The sequence below is a fragment of the Paralichthys olivaceus genome, chromosome 12, assembly GCF_024713975.1.
Source record: "Paralichthys olivaceus isolate ysfri-2021 chromosome 12, ASM2471397v2, whole genome shotgun sequence".
Lineage (NCBI taxonomy): Eukaryota > Metazoa > Chordata > Actinopteri > Pleuronectiformes > Paralichthyidae > Paralichthys > Paralichthys olivaceus.
The window spans coordinates 8,066,760-8,093,434 of record NC_091104.1 but is presented as its reverse complement, the minus strand read 5'-3'; the positions used below and the strand labels follow the sequence as shown (position 1 = coordinate 8,093,434).

General features: G+C 45.1%; 1 protein-coding gene across 2 annotated transcripts in view; it reads right to left on the bottom strand.

Annotated features, from left to right (window-relative positions):
• sptb (spectrin, beta, erythrocytic) overlaps positions 1 to 26,024 on the bottom strand; it is a 36,607-nt gene extending 10,583 nt beyond the window's left edge. The window contains exons 1-21 of one of the 2 annotated variants that reach the window (XM_069536204.1): positions 25,690 to 26,024; positions 19,553 to 19,824; positions 11,729 to 11,880; positions 11,436 to 11,609; positions 9,632 to 9,729; positions 9,168 to 9,248; positions 8,891 to 9,006; positions 8,676 to 8,788; positions 8,403 to 8,590; positions 7,955 to 8,072; positions 7,206 to 7,364; positions 6,579 to 6,881; positions 6,340 to 6,490; positions 5,071 to 5,941; positions 4,846 to 4,983; positions 3,766 to 4,525; positions 3,316 to 3,518; positions 2,278 to 2,368; positions 1,934 to 2,080; positions 1,222 to 1,488; positions 531 to 755 (exon numbers count right to left, since the gene is read on the bottom strand). In XM_069536204.1, the coding sequence (XP_069392305.1) occupies positions 531 to 755; positions 1,222 to 1,488; positions 1,934 to 2,080; positions 2,278 to 2,368; positions 3,316 to 3,518; positions 3,766 to 4,525; positions 4,846 to 4,983; positions 5,071 to 5,941; positions 6,340 to 6,490; positions 6,579 to 6,881; positions 7,206 to 7,364; positions 7,955 to 8,072; positions 8,403 to 8,590; positions 8,676 to 8,788; positions 8,891 to 9,006; positions 9,168 to 9,248; positions 9,632 to 9,729; positions 11,436 to 11,609; positions 11,729 to 11,880; positions 19,553 to 19,700 (4,503 nt within the window). In that variant the 5' untranslated portion in view covers positions 19,701 to 19,824; positions 25,690 to 26,024. Of the gene's footprint in view, positions 1 to 530; positions 756 to 1,221; positions 1,489 to 1,933; positions 2,081 to 2,277; positions 2,369 to 3,315; positions 3,519 to 3,765; positions 4,526 to 4,845; positions 4,984 to 5,070; positions 5,942 to 6,339; positions 6,491 to 6,578; positions 6,882 to 7,205; positions 7,365 to 7,954; positions 8,073 to 8,402; positions 8,591 to 8,675; positions 8,789 to 8,890; positions 9,007 to 9,167; positions 9,249 to 9,631; positions 9,730 to 11,435; positions 11,610 to 11,728; positions 11,881 to 16,439; positions 17,093 to 19,552; positions 19,825 to 25,689 lie in introns of those variants that run through there. The other variant, XM_069536203.1, reaches the window with a different exon arrangement.
• Between the last annotated feature and the right edge of the window lie 651 nt (positions 26,025 to 26,675).

Here is a 26,675-nt window from a genome sequence, read left to right as displayed (position 1 = left end):
GGAGAAAACAGACTTACAGATCTCTGACGTTAACCGAGTATAAAAGAAAATGTTAGGACCATCTCAGTTATATTGAATTTTCTTTTACCCCTTCACAAAATGTCTCCAACTCCTCAAACAGTAAAAATCCTTCTTTAAGCCGTCTCCTCCACCTGACTGAAGTGGATTTATGTTGAGAAACCAATAAGGGATTAAAGCTTTTACCCAGATTCACCTGGAGAGTCAATTTCATGGAGCGAGCAGGTGGTCTGACTATCACGCGGACTGAGTTAACATACTGTAATTGAAAACTTCATTTCCAAATTAACAAGTTATCATTTTTGGGAGAAAAGACACCCCTTGAATTTCAGACTAGAATATTTTCAATAGTAAAAAATTTAACTCCAAAGAGTTTTGATATTTCTGTCATTCAAAAGCTAACATGAACCCTTTTAAAATCAAACACTCTTTATTTTCACTCATTGCGATCAATCACCTGTGCGAACAGGGACTCTCAGCACATTCTGCTCTGAAACTGGATGCACGCTTACCAGCTCATCGGCCAGGTCTCTGTAGAACTGATGGACGGCCTTGGCGGCCTCCAGCTTGGCCTTGCGCTGTGCCAGGGGCTGAAGGAGCTGCTGGAAGTCCCTCTGCAGGACCTCTTGCTCATCCTCCAGCTCCGGCTGGTCCTCCCTGACCCCGCCGTGTTTCCTGACCGCCTCCTGGAGCTCCTCCAGCTCCTTCGCCCGGTCACGCACCTGGTTGTCTATCATCTAGCAAGGCAAGAATTTAGAGGAAAGGAAAAAAAAAAGATAAATTGCCTTTTCAGACTCAGGATGTCGTGGAAATCCACCAAAAGTTAGTTTGTCTTAACTCTTTATGTGTGAAACTGAGCTTAGCCACTGTTATTATGAAAGTTTGATCAGTGCACTGGCGACTGTAACATCATTTCACAGAACTTCTGTTGTTGGTGTTTTTTTCCCATTAAGATTTAGATGTAAGGCTTTTGTTTGCTGTGTTCAAATGCAAACAGAAAACATTAATACAGATCCAGCACAGACGCTCACTCACTCAAAGTTAATCCGAAGAAAAAACATGCGCTAACACTATAATGTATTCACTCCCATGGTGAGATTTAACTAAATATGATCAGAGACACGCGTGCATCCCGAGGAAATGCAGCCACAGAAAGCATACAAATCTAAAGCTTATACAGAGAAACGCAACAAGGACACAGACCTGATGCTTCTTGAGGAGGATGTTGGCCTTCGTCAGGTCTTTGACATCCTCTTCTCCGCTCTGCAGCTGCTGCTGCAGCTCGCTGAGCCACTTCTTTATGTCCGCCTGGCTCTGGTCGAACAGCTCAGAGCGATTGGCATCAAACAGCAGCCGGTCCTTCTCCTTGGTGGTGGACTCCAGTTTGTCCCACAGCTCGTGGAGCTTGGCCAGATGTTCCGTCACTATGGGCTCAAACTCAGGCTTAGACTCCATCAGCTCCTGACCCTCCTGTGTGCAGAAAAACACCCCGAGAGGAAGACACGGTGATAGCGTATTAGAAAATGAAAATATTACCTGGCATTTTAATAAACTGTAAAATTGAGCATTAAAGCGTAAAGGTAGATGCATATACCTCATGAATACAATCATGTGTTTAAATTTTGCACTAAAATGTTTTATAAAACAGATTAAAATATTAACGGGGGGTTAGTTCCCCTGAATTATAAAACCACTCATGTCCTCATTCTCTGTAGTTTATCATTGTGTTAAAGTAGTACTTTCTGCTAAATACTAAATAAATCAAACCTAACATGGGATCTCTGACCCTCTCGCTGCTCATCAACTTATGATTTTCATTTGAGTTGGTAAACAGTCGCTCTATTAAAACTCTGGGCAGCTCTGTAGACATCAGAGTAGTTTAATATCGGTATGAAGATATTCTGAGCAGACAGACCTGGTCCACTTTGTTGAGCCAGTCCTTGTTGGAGGTCAGCTCAGCCGTGAAGGCCTGATGTTTAAGCCACTTGCTGTGGAGGTTCCTGGCCCCGTCGTACGACGTGTCCTGAGCCGTCAGCATCTTCTCGTTGATCCACAGAGTCAGCTGGAGCACAGAGAGGAGGAGTGAATATCAGTAACAAGTACTGCTGTGAAATAATAGACAAAACCAACTGACTATAATAATCAAGAGATTTTTAAAAATCCCTGACGTCAGGTCTCAGTGAAGGAATAATTAATAATGAATGTAGTATTAGATGTCACCCATCAATTGCATGAACATTAAACTCGTTGTGAACTCACATCCTGAGTGTTTTGCAGGAAGTGCCGCAGGTCGCGGTTATCTGTGAGTTTCTCGGACACCTCCCGGGCTCTGCTGTTGTTCTTGTCGTGCCTGAGGGTCAAACACAAAACCAAGAAAAGAAAACATGAAAGACTTGAGCGTAATCTCTCTCAGTGACAAAGCCCGGACAAACAAGCTGCAGTGAGTAAATCCATGTGAGCTCCTCCTCCTCGTAGAAAAATACCTGACACAGTAACCTGAAACAGTCGTCTGTGTCTCTGCTGCTCCACGAAGAAGCGCTCGCACTTAAAGATCAATATCCATTATCGTGGGCGCCTGTCGACCGAGTAAATTGAGGGAGTTAAGGGGAAAAGCTCCGGTGGCCTCTCCCCTGCCTCGCGTTGACACTGATGTTACAGTGAAAAGGAAACTGTTTCACTGGAAAGAATGTGTTGGAGTGAACACATCTGAGCCTGTAGAGGATTCATCAAACTGCTAAAAGAGAAATGTTTAACTTCAAGTGAGGAAAGAAAGTCATGGTTCTGGTTTCTAAGATGTGGGAACTTCTGAGACATGTTTTTGAAGTGATTCAAGAAACTTCAGCATATTTATTTTTATTTAAACCTTTATTAACATGTTTCACACTCTCCTATCTAGTTTATTAGTTTGGTATTTTATCTATTTCATGGTTTTAAATATATATTTAAATTTACTTTAAATGTTTTATCAACAAACTGTTAACTATTTACATTTGTACTGTTTTAATATGAGTCGTTTATAAAATTAACTTTAAATAAGGTTTGATCAGATACAACTGATTGATTGATTTGCTGAATGAAAATAATTAGCTAAAATATGGCTCCCCTCTGAAGAAGTTAAACTCATTAGTAATGTGTAACCTGTGTAAGTTAGTACTGTCCACGAAATAGAATATAATACAAATATTATTTACATTTTCCATGTCATGGAACAGAAACTGAAACAAGATCCGTTCATGATGAAGTTTGGACCAAAGTTCTACAATATTCAAATCTTTATCAAACACTGTGACGACCAACCTGTCAATGATGGAGTCCATTTTGTCCTGAACCTTCCCAGAGTACAGGTTGTTGCTGTCCACCAGCCGCTGTCCGCTCTGCAGAGCACCGTCAATCTTGTCCTCGTTGGCCTCCATGGTGCTGACAAAGTCCTCATGCTTCTTCAGAGCTTTCTCTGCACCGGCCAGCGTGTCGGGCTTGTCGATGTGGGCCAACGTGTACTCCTGCAACAGAGCAGCCAAAGACATGACGGCAGAAAAAGAAAACCATTAAACAAGACGAGACAGAAAGACGCAAACAGCTGAGTGACGAACATGCAGTGTGGGATGTGACTACGCTGCATTCTTCTGTTCCACATTCTTTGAGATACCTGTAGCATTGCTAACCTCAACTCTGTGGTACCTGAGGCATCGGACAAGTTATAACCTTGGTTTAAACATTCCTACGCCACACACATGTGCAGGACAGTACCTGGTTGTTGAGGATGGCCTCTACAGCCTTGCTGTCCCTCATGAACTGCTGGAAGCCCAGACCCTGGTCCAGGAAGTTCTTGCGACTGTCCCACATCTTCTGCAGCTCATACCAGCCCCGGTCCATGTCTTTCAGCCTCTGCTCCAGCTGTTGGTACTGAGGGTCGTCCTCCTGACCCTGCATGACCTGCGCACCTATGTCCTTCACGCAGTGGTAGTCTTCCTCGTGGTTGTTTATGTCGTCACGCACCGCATCGTGGAGGCTGAGCTGCTCCTCGGCCTCCGGCAGCGTGGCGGGCGTTTCCTCCGAAGCCACGGCCTTCTGGGACTTGAAAAGCCAGGACTGGAAGTCATCCATGTCCTGGAGGAAGGTCTGTAACTTGCTGACCTCACCCAAGGAGTCCTTCCTGTCCTTCAGGGTCTTTTTCAGCGCTTCCCAGGCGGCGTCCAGTTCTCCTCTGCGGGCTAAGATGTCTGCTGCGTTCTCCGGGTGATCCTGGGCCAGCTGGTCGGCTTCGTTCCTCAGGAAGGTCAGCTTGTCATTGATGGCGGCCAAATCTCTCTCGATGCCAAACAGTTTCCTCTGGATGGTCATGACAGCGGCCAGGTCGTTGCCCAAGTCTTGTGTGGACTCGATCACCCGCGTCTTGTCTTTGATCCAGGCCTCTGTCTCGTCACACTCCAGCCCGTAGCTGTGCAGACTGACGGCAGAGTCCACTCTCCTCTTCTTGTCCTCCACCATGGCCTTGAAGGCCTCCCACCTGAGAAGAATCATTTATTAAATCTCTTGTTATAAACTTGGCACTGATTACAGGGAAACACTCATTTCTTACTTAATTATTATTGGAAACTTGATTCTACTTGATAAATGTTGTTTTTGCTTCCCTGTAGACAAACTTCACATTTCTCTGTGAGTACAGCAACTGAAAACTGTCTCTATATGATTAAATGCCTCAGTAAGAAGATAAAACATTAGAATACTATTTGTTTTTCCTGGATAAAGCATCAAGTGATTTATCAGGCACACACAGATGAGCAGTAAGAATGTAAGACATGTTATGTGGAGACATGTTTGAATCACCTCTTATTCAGTCGTGTCTGACATTCTTTGACCTCTTTGGTGCGAGGGTGTCTGCTGTCCTCGAGCTGCTTCACAGCTTTGTTGACGTCATCGACTCTCGACTGAACGTTTGCCATATCTTGAGCTAAAATGCTCAACCTGGTTATAAAGAAAAAAACATCACTTTTCCACATTCTTGTGAATTTCAATATTCAATTTAAACAATTTGAATTAGTTTTTTTTTACCTGTTCTGTACGACCTCCAGATCTTCCAGCTTCTCCGGCACCTCCAATCCCACCAACCACGTCTCCTTCTGGCCCATCCAGATCTCGCAGGCGTCCGTCTCGCTGAAGATGGTGTACAGGGCCATAGTGTCATCGAGCTTCTTCTGCCTCAGGTCAGCCAGAGACATGAGTTCCATGTACAGGTCCTTGATGTCTTTGAGACGTCTCTGGATATCAGGGGTGTTCAGTAGCTCCTCTGGCAGAGCATTGGCCTGTTTTGATAGAGCGTCAATAGTGGCTCCGTTCTTGATGGCTTCGTTCCTCAGGTCTTTGTGCCTCTTGAGCTGCCGCTGCGTGGTGTACTCGTCGTGTCCAACATCGTCGCTGCTCATCTGCCTCTTGGCGTCCAGCAGCCAGGCCTTGAGCTCATCAGCATCTCCTTGAAACTGGAAGAACCTCTGAGTGTCCTGCAGGTTCTGTTTCCGGAAGGCTGCCAGCTCCTCCAGCTGCTGCCACTGCCTGCTGATGTCGTCCATGCATTCTTGAACCTTGGGGGAACCAAAGTGCTTTGCCAGGATCATCTTCTCTCCCTCGGCGAGGACCTGTTCGAGGTTGCCCCGCCGGGCCCCGAGCTCGTCCTCGAAGGCGCTGTGTTTGCTCTGCAGCACCAGCACGCTCGTCAGGTCCTTGCCGTAATCCAGGGAGGAGAATATGTGCTCCTTCTCCCTGATCCAGCTCTCCAGCTCCGTCACCTCCCACAGGAAGTACCAGAAGCGGCGGGACTGCTCCAGGCGAGCCCTTCGCTGGGCCGCCAGGGCACAAAGCTCCTGGTAGCACAGGTCCAGGTGCTGCACCCTGTCCCGGATCACCTGGGGATCACATGGCTTGTAGCCTTGAAGAATAATGAAGGAGAACATCAGTGTTACATTCTGTTTAAGTATTCATGTATCTTCCTCTATTTCCTTGTGTCTTCTCAAATTCTGGTATTTGTGATAACAGAAAAAAATCCCTTTCCTGACACATGCAGCCGCACAAACACAGTGAACAAAATAAAAAAGATGGTTATAAGATAAAATAAGAAGACGGAACAAAGCATTTGATGGGGACTTTTGGTTCTTGACATTTTGCTCTACTCGATCCTACGGACAAGTTTCAGTCAAAACTCAAAAAGTGTTGAGGTCTGAGCTCCAGGTATGGTCCATGGCCTGCACTTCATTCAGTGTCATCATCCCTGATAAAACCACATCATAAATAGTTTTGCCGAAGGGAAAGATGAGCCACAGCACTTACTGTCTCCATTTGCAAACTTGAGAGCAGCAGCACTGGCGTTGTGCACCCGCTCTGCCTGCAGGGCGATGTCATTCTCTACCAAGGCATGTTTCTGTAACAGGTCTTCAACCTCCAGCAAGTGTTTCCCAAAGTCAGGAGAGAGAAGCCGAGCCTGAGGACAGAATCAAACCATGTGATCAGTTTAGTCTCTGTGTCAAAGCGTGGTATCAGTTTATGAATATTTTCTTCCTGCTCTGCACCTTCATGTCGTCCATCCAGCTGATGATGTGTAGCATCTCCTGGAAGATCCTCTGCAGGGTCAGGTTCTTATCCAGTCGCCCGCCACGAGCCTTCAGCAGCTCCTGCAAGTAGTCCCACAGACGCAGGATGTTGTCTTTCCGCGCGTCGATCCGCCTGGCGTCGTGGTAACGCTCCGACTCCAGCTCCTTGGAGATTTCCAGGAGGGACTGAACACGCTCCTCGTACGCCGCAATGTCCGTCTCGATGGCGTCGTGCTTCTTCTTGGCTGCTTCCACGGCTGGCAGATCATAGCCGAAGTTATCCTGAGGAGCAGAGAGCAGGGAGAACTTTGAAATACTTAAGGAGATTATTTTAATACATTAAGAAAGTTTCAGCTTCTTCCTCTAAATAACAAACTTTTTGTGCTCTGAAAGTTTTATTTTCACTTTTGGTGTCATCATGCCAATCTGTCTCTGGTGTTTACCTCCATCATCAGTAATCAGGTGCACAAACAATATTTTTATTCATTAATACAAATACTGTAAAAATCTTCATAATCTTATACATGTTAATAACACCACTGAATAAACATGAGATAATTACATTGTGCAATATTCATGACTTCATGTTTGTTGTGGATGTTTTACCTGAGCCACGAGTCTCTGGTTCTCCAGGAGCCACGTCTCCCTCATGGCCGCCTTCCTGTCAAACCTTCTCGCCATCTGTTCCAGCTTCTCCTGTCTGATCAGCTCGTCTCTCAGGACGCGCTCCCGCTCGTGCTCCGCCTTCTCCAGACGCTCCCACGCCTGCACGCAGACGACGAGACGCTTCATTAGGATTCACTAGCTGTCGTAATGTCAACAGCAGAACCATGATCCTAACTGTAATAAACATTACTTTCAAATTATTGATTCATCAGTGGATTATTCTTTTGAGTCCGTGAAATTTCAAATTGTAACGCCCATCACACCTTCAAGAAACCATAAGCTGTTTCTTTACATGTCGGATTTTGTTGGATTAATTATTGAAAACTTAGAGATGAGATATTCAACTAATTCTTTTTTTTTAAACGCTAAACTGTCTAATTATTCCTAGTTTTGAACTGTCTTGGTCTGAAACCCCATCGATGCTTTTATTTTTATTTATTGCAGTTCTGTCAGGCCTTTATTTTGTAAGTAGCAGTAATTATGTCTGTGATGTTACCGCTATAATTAAATTAGTCTGTGGTCAAATTGTGGCCTCAGGATCAAACTCTGCTGAATGAATTGATTTTTGTGCTTTGAGCTTCAAACCACAGACTTTTGAAGAGACGTGTTTGTATAAACAGTTCAAATAAAAGTCAGACTTGTTGTGCACTGATTCTGTTTAGTTTCCATGTGCAGCTGAGGCGTCTCACTCTGTTGATGTCTGCCACCAGGGCTCCCTCTTTAGGCGTGTACACCCTCTGGTTGTTGGACCTCATACGACTCTGGATGGTGAAGAGCAGCACCTCCAGGTTTCCCTTCTCCTGGAACCTGAGAGGTCACACAGACAGGTTAGCTGTTAGCGTTAGCCACAAGGGACTAGTCACAAAACATTTAAAAAAACACAAGTATGGGGTCAAACTGAAAACGTAAATGACACAAGATGATGCCAAATATATTGAACTCAAACCAATCACTGTTTTGATGATCGGTAAATTATTGAACATTTCACATTTAACTAAATACTATATTTACTATATGTAAATATAAGACAACAGTAGAAATATGTATGTGCAATAGAATAGTAGATTCGAATAGAATGGAAAAGGGTAGAGTAGAATAGAATAGAATGCAGTGGAGAGGCGTCCTGTCTTGACTCACTTGGGCGGCTTCTCGACGGTGCGGTACGTGTTGAAGGCCTGAAGCTGCTGCTGGACTCCCGTCAGAGAGTTGGCGAGTTTCCTGTTGTTCAGAACGAGGATGGTCTGCTCGATCCACGTCAGCAGGTCTGACGCCAGCGTCTCGTACTTGTCAATCATCTTCTCTGTCTCGATGGCGTGATCCAGAACCTGAGGTCAGAGGGACAATCGGGCTCACGCAGGCCCAACAAAACTCTCACTGGGTGAACGAGTGTGCGTCATGTTTCCATCTCACCTTTCCAACTCTCTTGCCCTCGACGGCGAGCTGCTTCATCTTTGAGAAGTAGTGGTAGAATGCCACGACGTACGTGATGATGGACTTCTCATCTGGGTTCTCTGTGAACACATCTGCACAGAGAAATGGAAGACACAGTCAGACACAGCCGAGCCAGAGACATCACTATAAACATTTATTTCAACTTGAACGCCCGGCCTCCGTCGGTCACTCGCCTTCTGGGTCTAACAGTTTGGTGACGCCGAGCTTCTGCTCTGCCACGTTGAAGGCGTTGTGGAGGTTGTGCGTCGGGTTGGACCTCTTTAGGTTGTTATAGTCCACCAGATCTGGCCTGGAGGGGAAATAGTGAGGGAGAACAAACGTGGAAAAAGATGATGAGGCAGAGAAAGAGACGAAGAATAATGAGGAGGAGCGACACTGAGCAGACGGGTTTTGTGGGTGTTTACATTTCAGGGCTGGTGAGAGTGGACTTGGTCATTCATCTCTCCTTACCGGTGTTTGTGTATGAGAGCGTTGAAGGCCATGCCGTCTTTCCAGCAGGTGGTGAAGTTTGTGATGTTGACGTTGGGATATCTGCAAAAACAATGACAACCAAGACGTCACTGACGGGACGTTACCCAGGAGCTCCTGTTTTAAATCAATGTCTGAGGTTTGTTCTGCATCTCAGACTGATTGTTCACCAGTTATATCTGAGGCTGGAGAGCAGAGCAACTTCAAAAAGGTTTTACCAAAAAACTTGAAATAGAATATAAATAAAACGACAATGGTAACAATATATTTTGGTTTTAAATTACAAATAAAAGGTTTTGAGTTACAGCGCCCCAAAGACTCACACCACAAACATTTCTCTCTATTTAAAGATTTACAGCTGTGCACAGAACTGGATTCAAGTTCACACTCTGTTTCCCAGAGGACATTTACAACAGCTCAAGCCAAAGGTCACGCCTCCCACTTACCCTGCAGTTTTCATCTGACACCACAGAAGAAGAGCGTCCTTGGCCGAGCGCGTCTCCTTCTGGTCCGCCTGGCCCGTTTCCACGACGATGTCCTGGATCTGATGGAGAACAAGGAGCACAGCTGGATGGTGAATAATGGAAGTCGACTAATGAATGTGATGTTTGTGATCAAACAGGAACAATTCACATCCCAGAACAAAAACCTGACTGATACTAACACGTCGCTAATAGGATGCACCAGGAGGGAACATGCTGGTAAAGTGGCACAAATCTCCTTCTGATATACATCATTTATCTCCGCTGGGGCTGAACTGAGGAGGGTTTTATGTGCGTGCAACACAACTAATCTCGAGCGATAAATCATCAATGTTGTTAGACGGCTGGAATCTCACAAATCTAAACCCAGAGTCCGACTGAGAAAGAGGCTGGTAATTATTGAAGTTCTTATTTTCCAGTAATTAGAGCAGTGATGTGATCAGAGAGACACGTCCTGAGAGACGGCTAAATTTAGCCGGCTTTGGTTCTCCTTGTTTTATGCAGACTGAAAAGATACAGACAGGACTAAGTGAATTCTTTCCTTTTTCGTTTTTTTTTTTTTTTTTTTTTGGTGAAGGTTGAATAATGCAGGAGGCCATATTGTTTGAACTAACGTGTCTAAAAATAACAGTGTTGCTGTCAAATTAAAAATAAATATCTGTCCCCTCCGAGGAGATAAAAGAGTCAAACGGACGTGTGCTGATGTTGTGGATGTGCTGGTATCAGCGGATAATAACATCGGGAACCTGAAGGCGTCTCATTCGAGGAAAAAGCTGAAAACATCCTGTGGCTGCTGGTTTTTTAACTGTGTCTGTGCTGCCAGGGAACAGACCTGAGAGACTAAACCATTAACAACCAGACACTCGTCTGTTGAACTCAGCAGGTTGTTTCTGCGATCACATTTAGCTTGCGGCCAGATATTGAGTCTTTCAGCCCAGAACTGCAGCGGTGATGTTTTTAGTTGAACGAGCTGTGGAATAATTAAAATGGTTGGATAATTAGCAGCAACATTTTTAACCCTCCTCTTCCAAGTGACGTGTTGGAAGCAAAAAACTGTATCGTGATGTCAGAGAATTCAAACGTGAAATAAAAAATGTTTGTGACTTTTATTGGCTATTGATGTGTTGACAATTATTGATCCTATAATGAAAACAAAACCCTCAGAATAACCGGTCTCTGCCTTGTTTTATCATATATTTCATTTTCTGGTGTGGTGCCATATTCTGCATTTCAACTTTTACATTAATATGTAGTTCATGCTGCATTTCATGGGTTTTGCAAATTACTAATATATAGTCTCTCAGTAAGATGCTTAACAAACCACAATTTGAACTGTAGATTGTATAACTTTTAATCAACACATCTCTAAAACTGTTTCAACCAAAATACTACTAATAAACTAGTCACGGAGCAACTGAAACTATATACTGACATATTTATTGCAAAGCTTCCAACAGAATACACACATCACATCATGTTTATGTCCAAATTATATAAGTTTGGCTTGTAATTTTCAAAATGTTCTCATTATGTATTTTATTTATTAGTTCAAATAATTCTTCATCTGCTTCCTGAATCTTTACGCTGTTTGTGACTTGCTGCTGTAAAGTGTGAATCCCCCCCCAGGGATCAATATCTATCTCAGACTGTGATAAGGGACATAGTTTAAAGAATGGACCCAGTGTGTACTACAAAGTTGTTTAACTAATGAAAGGGGAAAATAAGTATAAGAAAGTTAAACGTGGCCTTTCAGTGAATCCTACTTTACCTGGAAGCGCAGGATGATGGTCCAGATGAGGCCCAGGATGAGACGGTGGTTGCCGTCGACGATGTCGTGCGAGCCCATGTTCTCCAGGTGGACCCTCTGCTCTTTGAGGAACTGCAGCGCCTTGTCCACATTCTCCAAACAGTGGATACGCATCCGGCCTTTAGTGGGTTTAGGCTGCAGACAGGGAGGAAGGAGATAGAGGGACAATTATAAAGAGAGGAGTGAACACGATAACAGAAGGACAATAATAAAGAAAGACTACAAAGTGTGAGGTGTAATAGAAGCGTCTTTACCAGTCGTTCACCGGACAGCACCTCCAGCAGTTTAATGAGCATGCGTCCGTCCCGCAGGTCCAGGTAGAGGTCAGAGATGCGGCAGCCGACCCGGGACAGGATGGAATTGACCCATTTAGTGAAGGTCTTCTTCTGCACCGCCTCGCGCTCATCTGACGGGAGGACAAAGTTAAGAAAGAACATGAGCTCCATGAATAATGAAAAACCTTCTCAGCTCCCAAGCAGCACCGCTGGAGCTGGTAGGGATTTACTGTCGAGCACAGAGGCGCTGCAGACGGGTGGATGTCTGGGAGACTGAGGGAAGGTGGAATATCTGCGATACAGCATTTCAGCATTTGTCTGTAGGAATCACAGACGGAGGATCTGCACCTGAACTTCAGGATTTTTGGACAGGGAGAGTCTGTGAAGCCTCCTGACACAACAGACCCACACTCCTCTGCACAGATATTAGAATGAATTATACAGCACGCAACAGCAAATACTACAAGACAGTGATGGAAGAAATATGAGACGCAGGTTGTTTTCTTAAAGCAGCTGCTCTGATTTAACTTGCTCTTCTTGTTCTCTCTGGATTTGAATGAAATCTTACTGTAGCTTAAGTAGACTGAAAAAACAAAACACAGTAGAACGATGGATGCGATTTGATTGGCTCCTGGGTGAAACTGTGAAATGCCAAAATTCCTCGACTGCAATTTTTTGAGAGTGAGCATCAGACCTGCAGAGGCTCATGGGAGGACGAGCACATGGGGACAGACGTTGAATCATTTCTCACTGAACGGCACACGAGCCTCCCACTCAGCAGCAGCAGATAGAAAAGCAGATGGGCCGGACGGCAGCATAACGGTGTGGTACGATGTATGATCGATTGGATTTTGTCTGTGAATCCGCATTCGGGGGATTTGAGCTGTTTTCCAAGCACATGAAAAGTACCTGCATGATTTAAAATGTCTGTTTTAACAAGTCCACTGAAGCACAGAGCAAATTCTTACGCACATCTTTTATCTGCTTTGTTTTATTGTATTTCTGTGGTCTGGCTTTACTGCAATCCATGAAATGAATTTTATTATTATCATATAGAAATAAATACAACTTGACCTTTGCCATATTTCTTTCTATTTTATTTTCTCATCTTGCTTTTACTTTAAGAGTCCACAGAGGCAGACAGGAAGCTGTGACATGCGACACGAGACCCCAAGACGAGAACTGACGAGAACCATAGATGTTGTTCTTATGGAGCATACATGAAAAATAAATGATCGTATTAAACTTGCAATACAAAACTTAATATTATATCACGAAACTGCCTCACACACTCACACACACACACACACACACACACACACACACACACACACCATTTACACTAGTGGTTGGATGAAGTACATAAACACTTAAGTAGAAGTATAAATAATTAGACAAAAAAAGTACTCCAGTAGAGGTACTACATTAACTTTTCTACTCGAGTAAACGTAATTCAGTTCTTGCTGCTCTGAAGTACAGATACATGAAAAATGTACTAAAGTACATCCCACCAGTCACACACGGACACAACTTCTTTACTTTATCTGGTCAACTAGCGGTGATGAGACGTCTCGGTCGTCTCATCTCGCGCCACGTGACTTCCTCTTGGTCCTTCTACCGCCCAAGTGCTGTTTATCCCTGCACCCAAATACAATTGAAAACTACAGAGTGCAAAGGACTGCATACCTAACGACTCATGTGATAAATGATTCAGACCCTGAGGCTGCGGAGAACAAGGAGAGAACAGCTGAGGAGGAGGAGGAGGAGGAGGAGGAGGAGGAGGAGGAGGAGGAAAAGGTGGCATAAGAGGAGATGAAGTTAAAGGTATTGGATTAACGGTTAAGAGGGAGACAGTGAAACAGAGGGAGAGACGAGGAGGCGTCTGGGAAACTGGAGCAAAGGTAAACCAGGAGGGAGGATGGAGAGGAAAAGAGGGCAGGGGATGGAGGGAAAGACGGATCACACGGAGGGATGGAGGGAGTGAGTGAGATGCAGGTTTTCAGGTTCAGCCTTCAGAGACTCAAACAGGAAAATAGAGCAGGACAGATTACCTACAGCATCCCCCCCACTGCCACAAATGACCCAGTAAATAGCAGCTCAGTTCTCACAGAGAAGAGACTGTGGTTCATTGTATGTAAAACACATGGTGCAGACGTGCACAGTGAATAAATCATGCTTCATTCTGCTCCCCTCACCGCTCCGCTACATCCACATGGACCCACACCATGAAAGAGTAATGTTAATTAAGCCATTAGGAGCGTCAGAGTTGATTTAGCGTAGAGCATCGCGTCCTACTCTGTCGACGGAGCAGCAAACAGAGTCGAAAACGAGACGAGAACAAATCCTCCATGAACCTTTTGGGGGTGCTGCTCTCAGAGGATTTCACAAATTGACACGTGCACATCCCCGATACCGTCTCACATCTCGAGACCTTGAGAGGAGACGGTGACTCGTGACTCTTCTTTGTGTTTGTGTTGTTTGGCAGGATTACGCAAAAACTACAGGACAGATTTATTTGTCAATATCACCATTTTCATGAAATTCTCAGAGAAAGCAAATATGGCCTCTGAATTGTATTTATCACGTGTTTCATGTAAAGCACTCTGGCCTGAGAGGAATGACATTTCCTTCAGACGTGTACTTTAAACTTTACACTTAACTCGACTTAAGTCTCCAGTTAACCTAAGCTGCCTGCGTTTGGACTGTGGGAGGAAGTTGGAGAAATCCCACACAGACATAAACTCTAATCACTGCACCACCGGCCTGGCTTATGTGTATGAACGATACCTTTGTTATGAGCTCGCTGAAGGATTTTCACTACGATCGTGTCGGAGCTGCGGAACGTGTGGCTCGTCTTCTTTGAAAGACAAATGAGATTTTCATATTTAGTTACAGTTCATAAACAGTGGTTCTCTCGGTCTACACGGACAGAGCACAACTTCAGCGCTTGTGCTGTAGTTTTACATGAACTAAAAAATTCTCCATCAGTCACAGAGTCAACTTCCGACGGGACGCCAGCAGCTTCCTGTCACTTTCCTGTGCCACTTCCCTTTTCCACCTCCGCAGCTTCTTCTTCCTGTGTATCAGTACAAGCATTACTAAACATTCCTCTGTTTCACATGCTTTTACCGAGTAAATCTCTTATCCACTCCTTGACTCCAGTGAAAGCCCCCATGACTTATTCATGCTGATGGATTTTCCCTGTACACGGCCTGATCTGTCTTTTCCCACAGTCAGCTCTTGCTGGACGTGGCCCCCCCCGGTGGTCCCTTAGAGCCCGGCTACATGCCTGAGTCATGGCACTGCCGGCGCTACCCGTCCTGCAGCCATGACACCATATTTACAGGCTTGTCTGCGAGTGCGTGGGACACCTCCTTTCTGCAGCGGCTGAACATCACGTCAGTGCACGTGTGAGTTTTCAACGTTTATGGTTTATAAAGAGCAAAACAGATGAGACTACAGATGCATGTGCTTGAACATCACTGTTTATGAAGGAGGAAGAAAAACATGGAAGGGGAAGATGTGCAGACATGGAGGATGCTAAGAGGTCAAAGGTCAACTGTGTCACAACAACACACACGTGGACTTTTCTGCAAGAAGTGCAGCAGAAACAGAAACACCAATGAGCGTGTCAACTTCCAAGAAAGACATTAACGGATACTCGAAATCAATGAGTGCAAAACACTGATCGTTTCCTCTCTCGCTCTCAATCCATCACTTGTGTTTTTCTGTTGATTGTTGCTCTGCCTGACTTCATCCTCACGCAACTTTACCCAGATCTCCCTGACTGTGGGTAAATAAAAAGCTAAATAAAAATTTGAGGATATGCAATTGGTGGATCAATACGCTTGGCTCCGAACTCCGCTCCAATTTGGCGAGAGCTTCAAAAGTTTGCCGCTGCACGTATCAGTTGTGTCTGCAGTCTTCAGAATCAGTCGATACTTGAAATCCAGCAAGGGCAGGGGAGAAAAAAGAAGCATGTTTCACTCTCCCTCTCTCTCTCTCTCTCTCTCTCTCTCTCTGTTCCTGCATCGTCTCCTCCATTTTCCTCCTCTCGCTAATGCACTCCTGTCATCAGGGAGTTGGAAAGCATAGTGCAAGCTAACAAAAATCTGCCGTGACGGCAAACCTCTCTCTTATTAACCCTAACAACGCAGACAGGGGGCGTCACAGAAATTCATTCAGGGAAACAAACGGATGAGAAAACACACTTTCTTTCTCCTGCAGAGAAGTTTTGGCAAGAGCGAGGGCCACCTGGAGAAAAGGTGATGAGTTCAATGATGGATATGTTTTCTGTTTTAGAGAATTAGCTCGCGGCACAAGGTGGGGATGAATGTCTGTGGAGGGAAAACATCACAACCTTTTAAGGAGTTCTCCCATGAATTATTCAAGGTCAAGTCAGTGAACAATTGGGGCAGAGCGACGCTCGCTGAATGTGCTCGATATGTTTAATAGAGAGGGCCACAGCTATGGAGGATGGGACATATTTACTGCTGCTGCCTTTTTCCAGTTCTCACAACAGGGATGAGTAACCTCACACATCACAGCCCAACCTCCCAGCTGTCCTGTCCGGGCCTAAACACAAAGAACAAGTTGGGGAAGACAGGAGCGTGATTGGAAAGTGTTTCTCATCTGTGAACACACACACACACACACACACACACAGAGTTCTGCCACCAGGACCCTGTACCTTGCAACTGCCTGAAGCGTCCTTCCAGGATGGAGTTGAAGCAGATGTTGGAGGTGCTGAAACTCAGCCAGCGCGCTCTCTTCATACTCTTGGCCGAGGAGGATGAGGAGGAGGAGGAGGAGAGGATGGGGGCGGGGGGAGGGTGAGGGTGAGGGTGAGAGCGAGAGGCCCGCTGACGTCTCGGGGTGCATGAGGAGGAAGAAGAGGAGGATGAGGGGAAGGGGGAGAGTCCCACGGGTGCCACAGCGAGCGGGACATGCAGCAGGGTGCCGTTCCTCTCTGGGTGGTGCTCCGGCTCCTGCTGCCTGCTGCTGCCTCCCCTCGCCGTCTTCTTGCTCTGGGCCCGGTGGACCGGCGGGGTGCTCCTGCTCCGGCTGCTGCTCACGCCCACCCGCACAGGGGCCTCCCTCTCTGCCGGGGCATGGGTCCGGCTGGAAGCCTCCTTGGTCCCTCCAGTGCTGCTGCTGCGGGGGGCTGTGGTGTCCCGGCTGCCGGCCTTCAGGCTGATCTTGACCTCTCGGAGCCGGGGTTGGCTCACAGGGGCGGTGCGCAGCAGGCACGGGCTGCTCATCCTGACCCCCGAACAACAACAACAACACGCAGCCTGGAGCCGGCAGAGGACCTCGGCTCTCCACGTCTCTCCTCTTCTCCGTCTCTTTGGCTCTCTGTCCTCCTTTCCAGATCCCTCTCGTGCTCACTCCTCCCTCCCTCCCTCCCTCCTAGTCCTCTTTCTTTCTAACTCTCTCCTCACTGCTGCCGTGATGATGCTGTGCCTCCGCTCTCAGGCGGCACGAGGGGCTCTGGTTCAGTTCAGAGTGGTTTATCCGGCTCCATCCATGCATACAATATATTTCAATACGTCCACCTGCTCACAGGACCCGCCCCCCCGCTCCCACACAGTTATGACATCAGTGCATTTGAAGCACACGACGGGCACAGTTGTGATTTCCTGTGCCAACGTAAAACTGCCTACCTCCTGGGAATGTGCCTTTTTAAAAGTCTTATATAAGTAGCAGTGGAGATGACTGGATGTTAATTAAGTGCGTGTCTATGCGTGCGTGCGTGTGTGTGTGTCTGTGCGTGTGTGCGTGTGTGTTTTGAAGGCTGGATTCGTGTTTGTGAGTTCACAAGCTGTAAATAAGCAGCGGGTGTCATTCAGAGCTCCTCTCATCTCCTCCCTCTCTCTCTCTCTCTCTCTCCCACTAACTGGAAACACTGATTGCATTACAGAAACATCAGAGCAGAAGCAGCAGCACTCTAACACAATATCACCAACACCCACACACACACAAGTCTTCATCACTTAAAGAGGCAGAAGGACACAGCAGGAAAAGTGGTGAGAGTTCGGACCAACAAGGGGTCTGGACATGATTTAGACAGTTTGGCCGCCCACGTGTCATCCTGTAGTTTTTGGTTTTTAAACCCTCGGTGGCTCCGAGCGCAGGAAGCTGGCACTGAACGACACATTCGAGCAGACGCGTCTTGATTGTGAGTCACTGTATCCTGGTTTTTAAGGACTATTTATGACCTACATTTGTTCTCCATCACTGTCTCTCGCTTGTCAGACACCTCCTCGCTCGCATCAAGGATTTCAAATGACTGAGCAGATCTGGAGGGAAAAGACTTTGAAGGAGGAGAACTGCTCAGCCCGAAGCAAACGCATGCATGAAAATGAGAACTTAGCAATGTTACCGAGAGTTGAAGTCAGAGATGGGTTTGAGAAGTAGTGGTGCGGCGGTTATGAAGGTCGCCATGTGCACCTGCGTGATAATGACCAGAGGGTCCGGGTCAAAACAAGCAAATAACTGTAAAGGAAGGATGATGCAGCTGGTCCCAGTCAGGCATCAGGAGTGGTGGAGGAAGTAAAAGTAAAAGTACCACGTTAACTTGTCCACTTGAGCAAAAGTAAGTACTTGGTTTGAAATAAAGTAGAGTTTGTAGAGTGTAACCTTATCTCTCTAGTGCCGCTGCATAATTACGTCCGAGTCTCGATCTTTTCAGGTGTTTCTCTTTCATCAGTGAGTGACGCTGCTGCAGGAGGCGGAGTCTAATGACACCTTCCCGCTCTGATTGGATCAGTGACCAGTTCTCCTGTCGTTACTGATTATTTTCAAAAATCACATGGGATCATGCAAGTACAGATATTTGTGTAGAGGAGTGAAAGTGAAAAGACTTGAAAATAGAGTACAGAGAGATGTAATGAAGTAAATGTACTTTGTTACATCCCACCACAAAGTATCAGTTTTAAGAAACTAAGTAGAGATGTTGCACGTGTTTTTTTGGAGGTGGAGACCAAAATCAGAGCGTAAATGAGAGTAAATAATTATCACATAGCAAAAAACGAATAATGAATAATAATAATGTGATATAAATATGTTATATGTACAATTTTAAGTACTTTCAAGGCAAAGTAACTAAATGGCAACAACACTTAGGACAAGATTTGTTAAATTTCCCAAAATGTTTTCATTGATTTGGGTTCTTTTCAACAGAGCACTGATTTTCCACCTTGTGGCTGACCTCTGCATCGTGTGACCCTCAACTCCCCTTTTCTCTCTCACGCCTCCTTCCGCCACAGAAACTCTGCTATTTTAAAACGCCGGGCGGGCGGCCCACAGGTGGCACACAGCTCACCAGCTCAACCAGAAATGCCAGAGATGTGTGCTATGAGACGGCAGCTGTCCAGATCGCTCAGACTGGGGACACTCTGGGAATGTGCAAGTGATCCCGGTTACTTGCAGAGGGTGTGGAGCGGTGTCGGGGCTCAGCTGCCGGGAATGTGTTACACAACGAGGAACATGAGCTCAGACACACACACACACACACACACACACACACACACACACACACACACACACACACAAACAGGACAACACCTGCAGGGCTCGAGCCGGGAGGCTTGAGGGGAAATTGCTCGGGATGTGATTCTGTCATTTTGTTTGACTGGTTTTTAGTGAAGGTCACAGTTTTACTCAAACCTGTTCAACCTTGTGAAATCTAAACAGACACCCTTTTCATTTCTGCCCCCCCCCCCATGCTCTTAAAACGAAACAGTCTCCAAAACATGTCTCACAGCGGACGGGACTCGGCCTGATTGCTATGCAGCCACTCACCTGCGAGGGCCTTGATGCGTGAGCGCTCGAACAGCCGGGCCGAGCTGTTGTCATTGTCTAGTTCCTCATCGCAGAGGTCAAAGCGGGTGTTGATGTGGCTGTACTGCTGCGTGATCTCAGCGTTGTCAAAGTCCGTGGTGGAGGTCATGGCGGTAGCCAGCGTGGCGAGCGGGTGGGGGGACGGCGGCCGGCGTCCTCAGGTGCTCTGGGTGATGAGGGAAATGTGGGGAGGGGAAGAAATGTCAGGATGGACGTCGGACACCGGAGGTCGTCTGAAACACAGGAGGACAGACAGCAGAGGAGTCAGTATGATGGTTATGATTATTATTACTCGACTGATGATTATTTTCACATTCATCTGCTGAAGGAGGAAAGTTTCTCTGTGTTCACATTAAAATTCAAAAGGTGATGAGGAAATTTGAAACCTCCATCACACACACACACACATTATTACTACGTATTTTTAGACTCTGGATTCTGGATGACAGAAAAGGATCCTATGTAATTCTAAGAATCTAAACAGGAAGTGTTTACAGCCTCTAGTATAAAGTTATATAAATATACACATGTGACAGAAAAGATAAACGGAGGCTGAAATGCCGCTGAGAGCTTTTTAACTTAAATTCCTACACATCGTTGAACGCGGTGTCATTTGTATTGTGTAAATCTGGATTCCTCAAGATTCTGTCGGGAAGAAATGCAACAATTAATTTGTGAATCAATCAATTTGATATTTTATTCATCGCCTCAGTCAATAACTCGTCTTCATGAGGTTTCAAAAGAAGAAGACATCGGATAACTTTATCTGAAGTTTATCATAAAGCACGATGGACTCGTCTTGGAAATGATCGGCTGATTGATGGATGATGAAAACACTTGCAGCTACAGAGCAGGAACATGATGCTGATTGGAGGCAGCATCATCTCAGCTACAAAGGTTTGAATCCGTCAGTCTCAGTGTGGAGGAACTGAGTTCGTCTCAAATCTCTGTGATCCTGTGTCTCAGGTATATTTTTAAACAGAGGTCTCACCGATCACAGGCTCCCGTGCACCTCACAGTCTCCATTTTGTGTGCGTCACTTTGCAGTGTGTCTGTGTATTCTTTGCGTGGAATGGCGGGTTGAAGGGTAGCCGCTCTGATAGCTCTATCTGGGTGCAGCATAGCTCTCTTATCGTGTCCCACAGGGGAGGGCAACCCCCTCTGTGCTGCACAACGTGAAGAACGCGCCTTCGTTTGAATGATGCAGCTCACGTAGTTCCAACTGTGTGTTTGTGAGTTACATAAGTGATCTATTACAACTCTGGGTTACATAGAGATACGTTACCCAAGTATTATAACTAAGGCAAGTTTATTCTTGTAAACAAATATAAATACATACTTCTTTATTTATTTTACAAAGTCGGTTTTTAAAAACCTGTATTGGGGATGTAAAGTTTTAAAATAAGTAAAGTAAAATTTAAAATAGGTAGAATTACAGCTTCTGCAAACTGCTACAACATTAAATCGGAAGCAATCGGATATTTTACTAAAAAGAACAGAAATATCTTGTTTTAAAATATGTTTTCAAAATTGTACTGGAAAATAAAAATATTAGGGTTGAAAAAGCATTATCAGGAACATGTGTACAGCTGCTTATTTACACATTAAGAACAGGAAAACATGTGATTTGTGGAACAGCTCATTCCTCAGAATGGTGCCAACAACGTAAACCGTCCAGTGAGCAGCAGCTGTGCGGACGGAAACGCCTCGTCTTTTGAGAGGGGTCACAGGAGAAGGACCAGACTGGTTGGGGTCACGGTGACTCTGATAATTACTCTGTACAACTGTGACGAGGTGGAAATCATCTCCGGGCACAGATCAGCAGGAAACCACGTCGGGTTTAACTCCTGTCGGCCAACAACAGAAATCTGAGGCTGTTATTGTTCAGTTGAAAACTGAAAAACGCATGAATCTGGATTTCTGCTCAGGCTGCAGATGGTAGAGTCAGAATTTGGCGTCAGGAGCAGGAATCCATGGACCCAACCTGCCTTGTGCAGTCCAGCCTGGTGCTGGTGGGACATTTTCTTGGCACTCTCCTTATTACCAGCAAATGATGGTTTGAATGCCACAGCCTGTCTGAGTATTGTTGTGTGGATACTTCCAGCATGATAATGCACCAAGTTTAAAAGCTGTCTCAACCGACTTTTCTGATAATGACATGCCGACAGAAAACTACAGAGGCAGAGAGAGCAGACGCACTGCCAAGAAAGAAAACACGTGCAAGTAGAAAAAACCCAGAGGCTGTGCTGCCGGTGCATTCAGAGAGGAGGCCCACAGTGACGGTGTCCTACAGGTGTCCCTCCTCCTCCTGCGCAGTATCAGTCCTCTGCAGACGTCTGTTATCGGAGCAGCGACGCTCCACCCACCACCGGGGATCCCCTTATCACCTCACACACACACAACCCCAACAGAGCCACAGCACAACACACTCTTACAGCGCACAAAACCCGTATCCACGGACTGTCGGCTGTGAGACACTAATCGTGTCCGAGGACTGACGGCCCGACTTAGCTGCCAAACACAAACTTCAGCAGTTTAAGAGCTTGAGCTGAGACATTTACTCCGTTTGAAGCTATACTGTGTATAAAGACAGGCCTCCTGCTTACAGACAGTCCTGTGACACAGAGGTCACGGGTTTCGCCCGCCTGCCACAGCAACTGTGAGTCTGTCAATGGAGAAGTATCCTCTCGTGGTGTCCTTGACCGAGAGGCAGAACTCACAGCAGGTCACCCTGACGGCTCCGTGTCACGACAGCCAGGACTAAACTCCAAACAAGAAGCTGTCACTGGTGTAAAGCTCTGATCGAGGGGGTCGGGGGGGGGGGGGGGGGGGGGCATGATTGTAGCTGAGAGCTGTTTCTGATCAAAAATCCTCGTTGAGCTGTTAGTGAACACTTCACTGATTCAGACCTCGGAAACAAAAGGCTGCAGAAACTACACTGTTCTCATGTACACACTATTTTCACTATTATCTCATGTTTCGATTATTTAAAACCTGCTCATATCTGAGACTGTGCATAAATATGGTCGACGCAGCTCCACTTTCTATATATTAAAACAAAAAATACTGCATTTCTATATAATACTGCACATAAGTTTTTTTTTCTAAATACAATCTATATTGCCACCAGCCACCAGGGGGCACTCCAGAGGAAGCTGTCTGCAGCTAATGACCAAGTTAGTTACGATGCACTTCACTAATTAGCACTAAACATTAGCCGAGGATGACGGGGTCATCGTTGATTGACTTATTATTTGATAAGAGCCACCACTTGACCTGATGGTGGCGCTAGATGAAAAGTCAAGACGATGAACAATGAGGATGTTTTAGGAGTTAAATCATTGAAGTCTTATATTATCCATTCATAAGATGTTCACACGTTAAATCAAAGATGCAACGTGGACCGAACGAGGCGAAAAAACCAAAAAGAAAAAAGTCAAAGTTTTTAATTTTTTTCGAACCCACAGGTCTCATGGGAACAACGATAACACACATAAATTACTGAAACAATGAATTACTCATGAAAACTGTTGCAGATTAATTCTCTGGTGGTGTTGTACTTGACTGATGGATAAAAAATTGTTTGGCAAAGTTAATTTAACACAATTGATGTACTTTCATTATAAGCCATTATTGTTACCATGGTGATGCCTGATGATATATTACCTCCAGTGATGAGACAAATCTACTTTTTGACACCGCTTGCGTCTCTTTCCATCACCTGCAGTCTGAAGTCGTCAGCACATGCTTCAGTAAATACAAATATTTTTATAGCTGCACCGGATCATTTCTCAGGAGTTGTGAAATGGCGGCTGATGGAAACGGCCTCTGGGTTTTCTCCACACGTCGCTTTATAAACCACATTACGTTTCTTTCTGCTGGAAATTACAGCGATGCCTCGAGGGGGTTTTACTTTGGACGCAGTTAATTTCCTTTGAATGTTTAAAAAAAAAGGTGTTAATGAAATTTTTACTTAAAGTTTGCTGAGAGGAAATTCTCTAAAAGTAAAAACACAACTCATTGTTTATTATAATTGAAAAGAACTTCGATGGTGACCTTTCCTGCTTGTGGATTTAATAGATGCTTTGTTGTTACTGCAAAACTATGTGATGAAGAAATATGTGAAATGTAAGAAACAAATCAACACCCGAGATGAATAATAACCCTGGAAACATGGGGCGGATCGAAGTACTGAAGCAGGAATTGAACCTGGATGTTGGACATTAAATTGCCCCCCCCCGTATAAACTGTGGCCCCTTCAAATCCTAGAACCGCCTCTACCTGGAAACCATGCTCCCAGCTGAAGGTGTGTTGATGCCTGCATAGAGCACTTTCTGCAGAGCAACACATTAGCTGCATCACAGTGAACACATTATGGTGAGCAGCACAGTCAGATGGATGAAATAAGAGATGAGTGTAGTCAGTGTGAGTGTGTGTGTGTGTGTGTGTGTGTGGCAGCAAAACCAGCAACTGGACTGAGGAGAGGAAGGCCTGTGGTCGGGCAGAGAATAAATCTGAGACATAAACACAGGAGATCAATGTTGAGAGGAGGAGAGGAGGAGAGGAGGAGGAGGAGGAAGAGGAGGAGGCTGGTTACTAGACTGAGTGACCACCGACTTCTTCTCCTTAACCAGGACAATTCAACACCAGACTAACTAGAAATCCTCATTTAGTTTTAAAAACACTGATGATCGTCAACACTGTGGAGAAACATCCTCTGTTGTATCTGATGTGGGGAGCAGTTATAAAGAATCGATAGTAAACTATTCCTGGAGTGTGTTTACACTGCTCTCATCCAGACACGACCACACACACACACACACACACACATACACATACACACACACACACACACACACACACACACACACACACACACACACACACACACACACCCACACACACACACACTTGTCCTTTTAAGGGGAATAAAGAGGAACGTCTGTTTTGTGTTGGGAACTTTTCATTTCCAAGTTTTCCTCAAGCCAACAAGGGGGGGGGGTTAATATCTGTGTTGGAATGTAACGTAGTACATATACTCAGGTGTTGTACTTAGTTACTTTTACTCTACTTTACTCTCACGTTCATGGGGAAATAGAAATATAACCTTATTAATACTTACTATATTATGTATAGGCTATATTTACTTTTTACTCACATGTATGGAACAAACTTTATGTTAAACTCCCCAAAATTAGTTTCACCTTCAGCAGCAAAAACAGAAAATATACAAGCAGCAATGAAAACTACCACATGAAGGCATCAGTGATAATTTGAAGCTTTATAAAAGTCTGAACTCTTACATGGACCATTTATCCGAGTTTAATACTTAAAGCAGGATATTCATGTTTGCCACTTTGAAGACTCTCTTTGCTTTTTACTCCACATTTATTCTGACAGCTTTACTTTCTAGCACATTAACAGTTGAATATTTCTCATTACAAGATGTGATGAAGCGTTATCTTTATACATTAAACTTGCTAAAAGTAGCCTGAAGAAAATGGTGAGACTTAGATTCACATTCACCCCCAATAAAAATAATAAAGTAGAAGCATTAGAAGGAACGCATGAAGGGATCTGCAGCAATAAACTATATAATATATTATAATAGTCTAATTATCACATGAGGCACTTTTTGATTTTCATTACTTTTATGTTTGATTGTAAATAGTTTGGTTAAATACTTTTTTGGAAACTTTCTTCACCGTTAGTTTCTCACAGACTTTTGGAATGCGCACTTCTGGCACGCACCAAACGCGCAGTGGCGTCATTGTGCGCAGCTGCAGCCTCGGGCCTCTCTGCGGCACAGATAACAGCGATAAGTCTGGAATTCTCCAAAACTGTCGCTTCGTTTAAACTCAACTGCTCATTTTTGTAAAACGTGATTGAAACAGGAATCAATCCAAGTGTTTGTTTCCATCGACGTCAGGAACATGGCCGCCTGCTCCAACAGGTGGCTCTGAGGAAACTTGAAACTCAACTACACAAACAAACTGAACAAGAGGTTCGAGCATCTTCCAGTAGCCGCAGATACTTTGGCCAAAACTCAATGCTTTTCATTCCACAACGGCGCATTAGCTGTTTCACTTTGCACTTACTCGCTTCTGGATGTCGTCCTGTGTCCCGCAGTGTTTGTGTTGAGGCCGCTCCCTGCCAACAAACCAATTATAATCCCATGGAAGCGCACCGGGTCCGGGTGAGAGCGGGGCCGAGGTCTCCACAGCGCGGGGGCGAGGGGCTGAAGGCTGGAGCCGCCGTGCGCTCCACGCTCATTCCCGACTGACCCACCCTGCGCGGTTAAAAATAACGTGGGCGCATCCAGTGCATGTGTGCGCGCAAGGGGACGCACATTCCTGGCTAGAGCTGGTGACTCTAAATGGCAGAGGAGCGCACACACACACATGCAGACACACATGCAGACACACACTCCACCCAGCCTCTAATCGCACACATAACACCCACCCTCCCATTCAGGGCCTTTCAGAAATGTCAGCTCTCCACTGCAGCCTGTCACTGACATGCAGGCTGCAGGAGGAGAGGATGTCAGACACACAACTCTAACACGCAACTTTAATACTTTGCCATGTTTAGAAGTCATCAGCATTAAACATGGAGCCAACAACTGCAGGAGATGAGATGCAGGGGCATTTAAAGGATTCAGTTGTCAACAGTTGGAAAGTATTGTTGTTGAAAATGTCACTTTTTAAACTAGGTTTTTTAAAAAACAGGTGTCACGGATTTTGAATGAGACCGAACAGAGCACATCACTTCACCGGTGTCATTAAAACACAAGTGTCTCTCAAGTAAAATCTGAATTTGAAACAAATTAAATTTCACATTTTTAAGTCTGAAGCTCTACATTGACTCAGTTCATGGAAAGACTTTAGTTCAAACTGTAAGAAAGTCTGAATCAGGTGGAAGTGTAGACCACTAGAAAAAGTAAGTGATGACCAAAAACCCCCCAAAATTTACTGTGACGAATATTAAAATAATATTCTACAAGTAAGAAGAAAAAATCTAAAAGCAATTAAAGTATAAAACTCAACATTTAACACTTCTGATCTGATTACACGTCTTCACATGA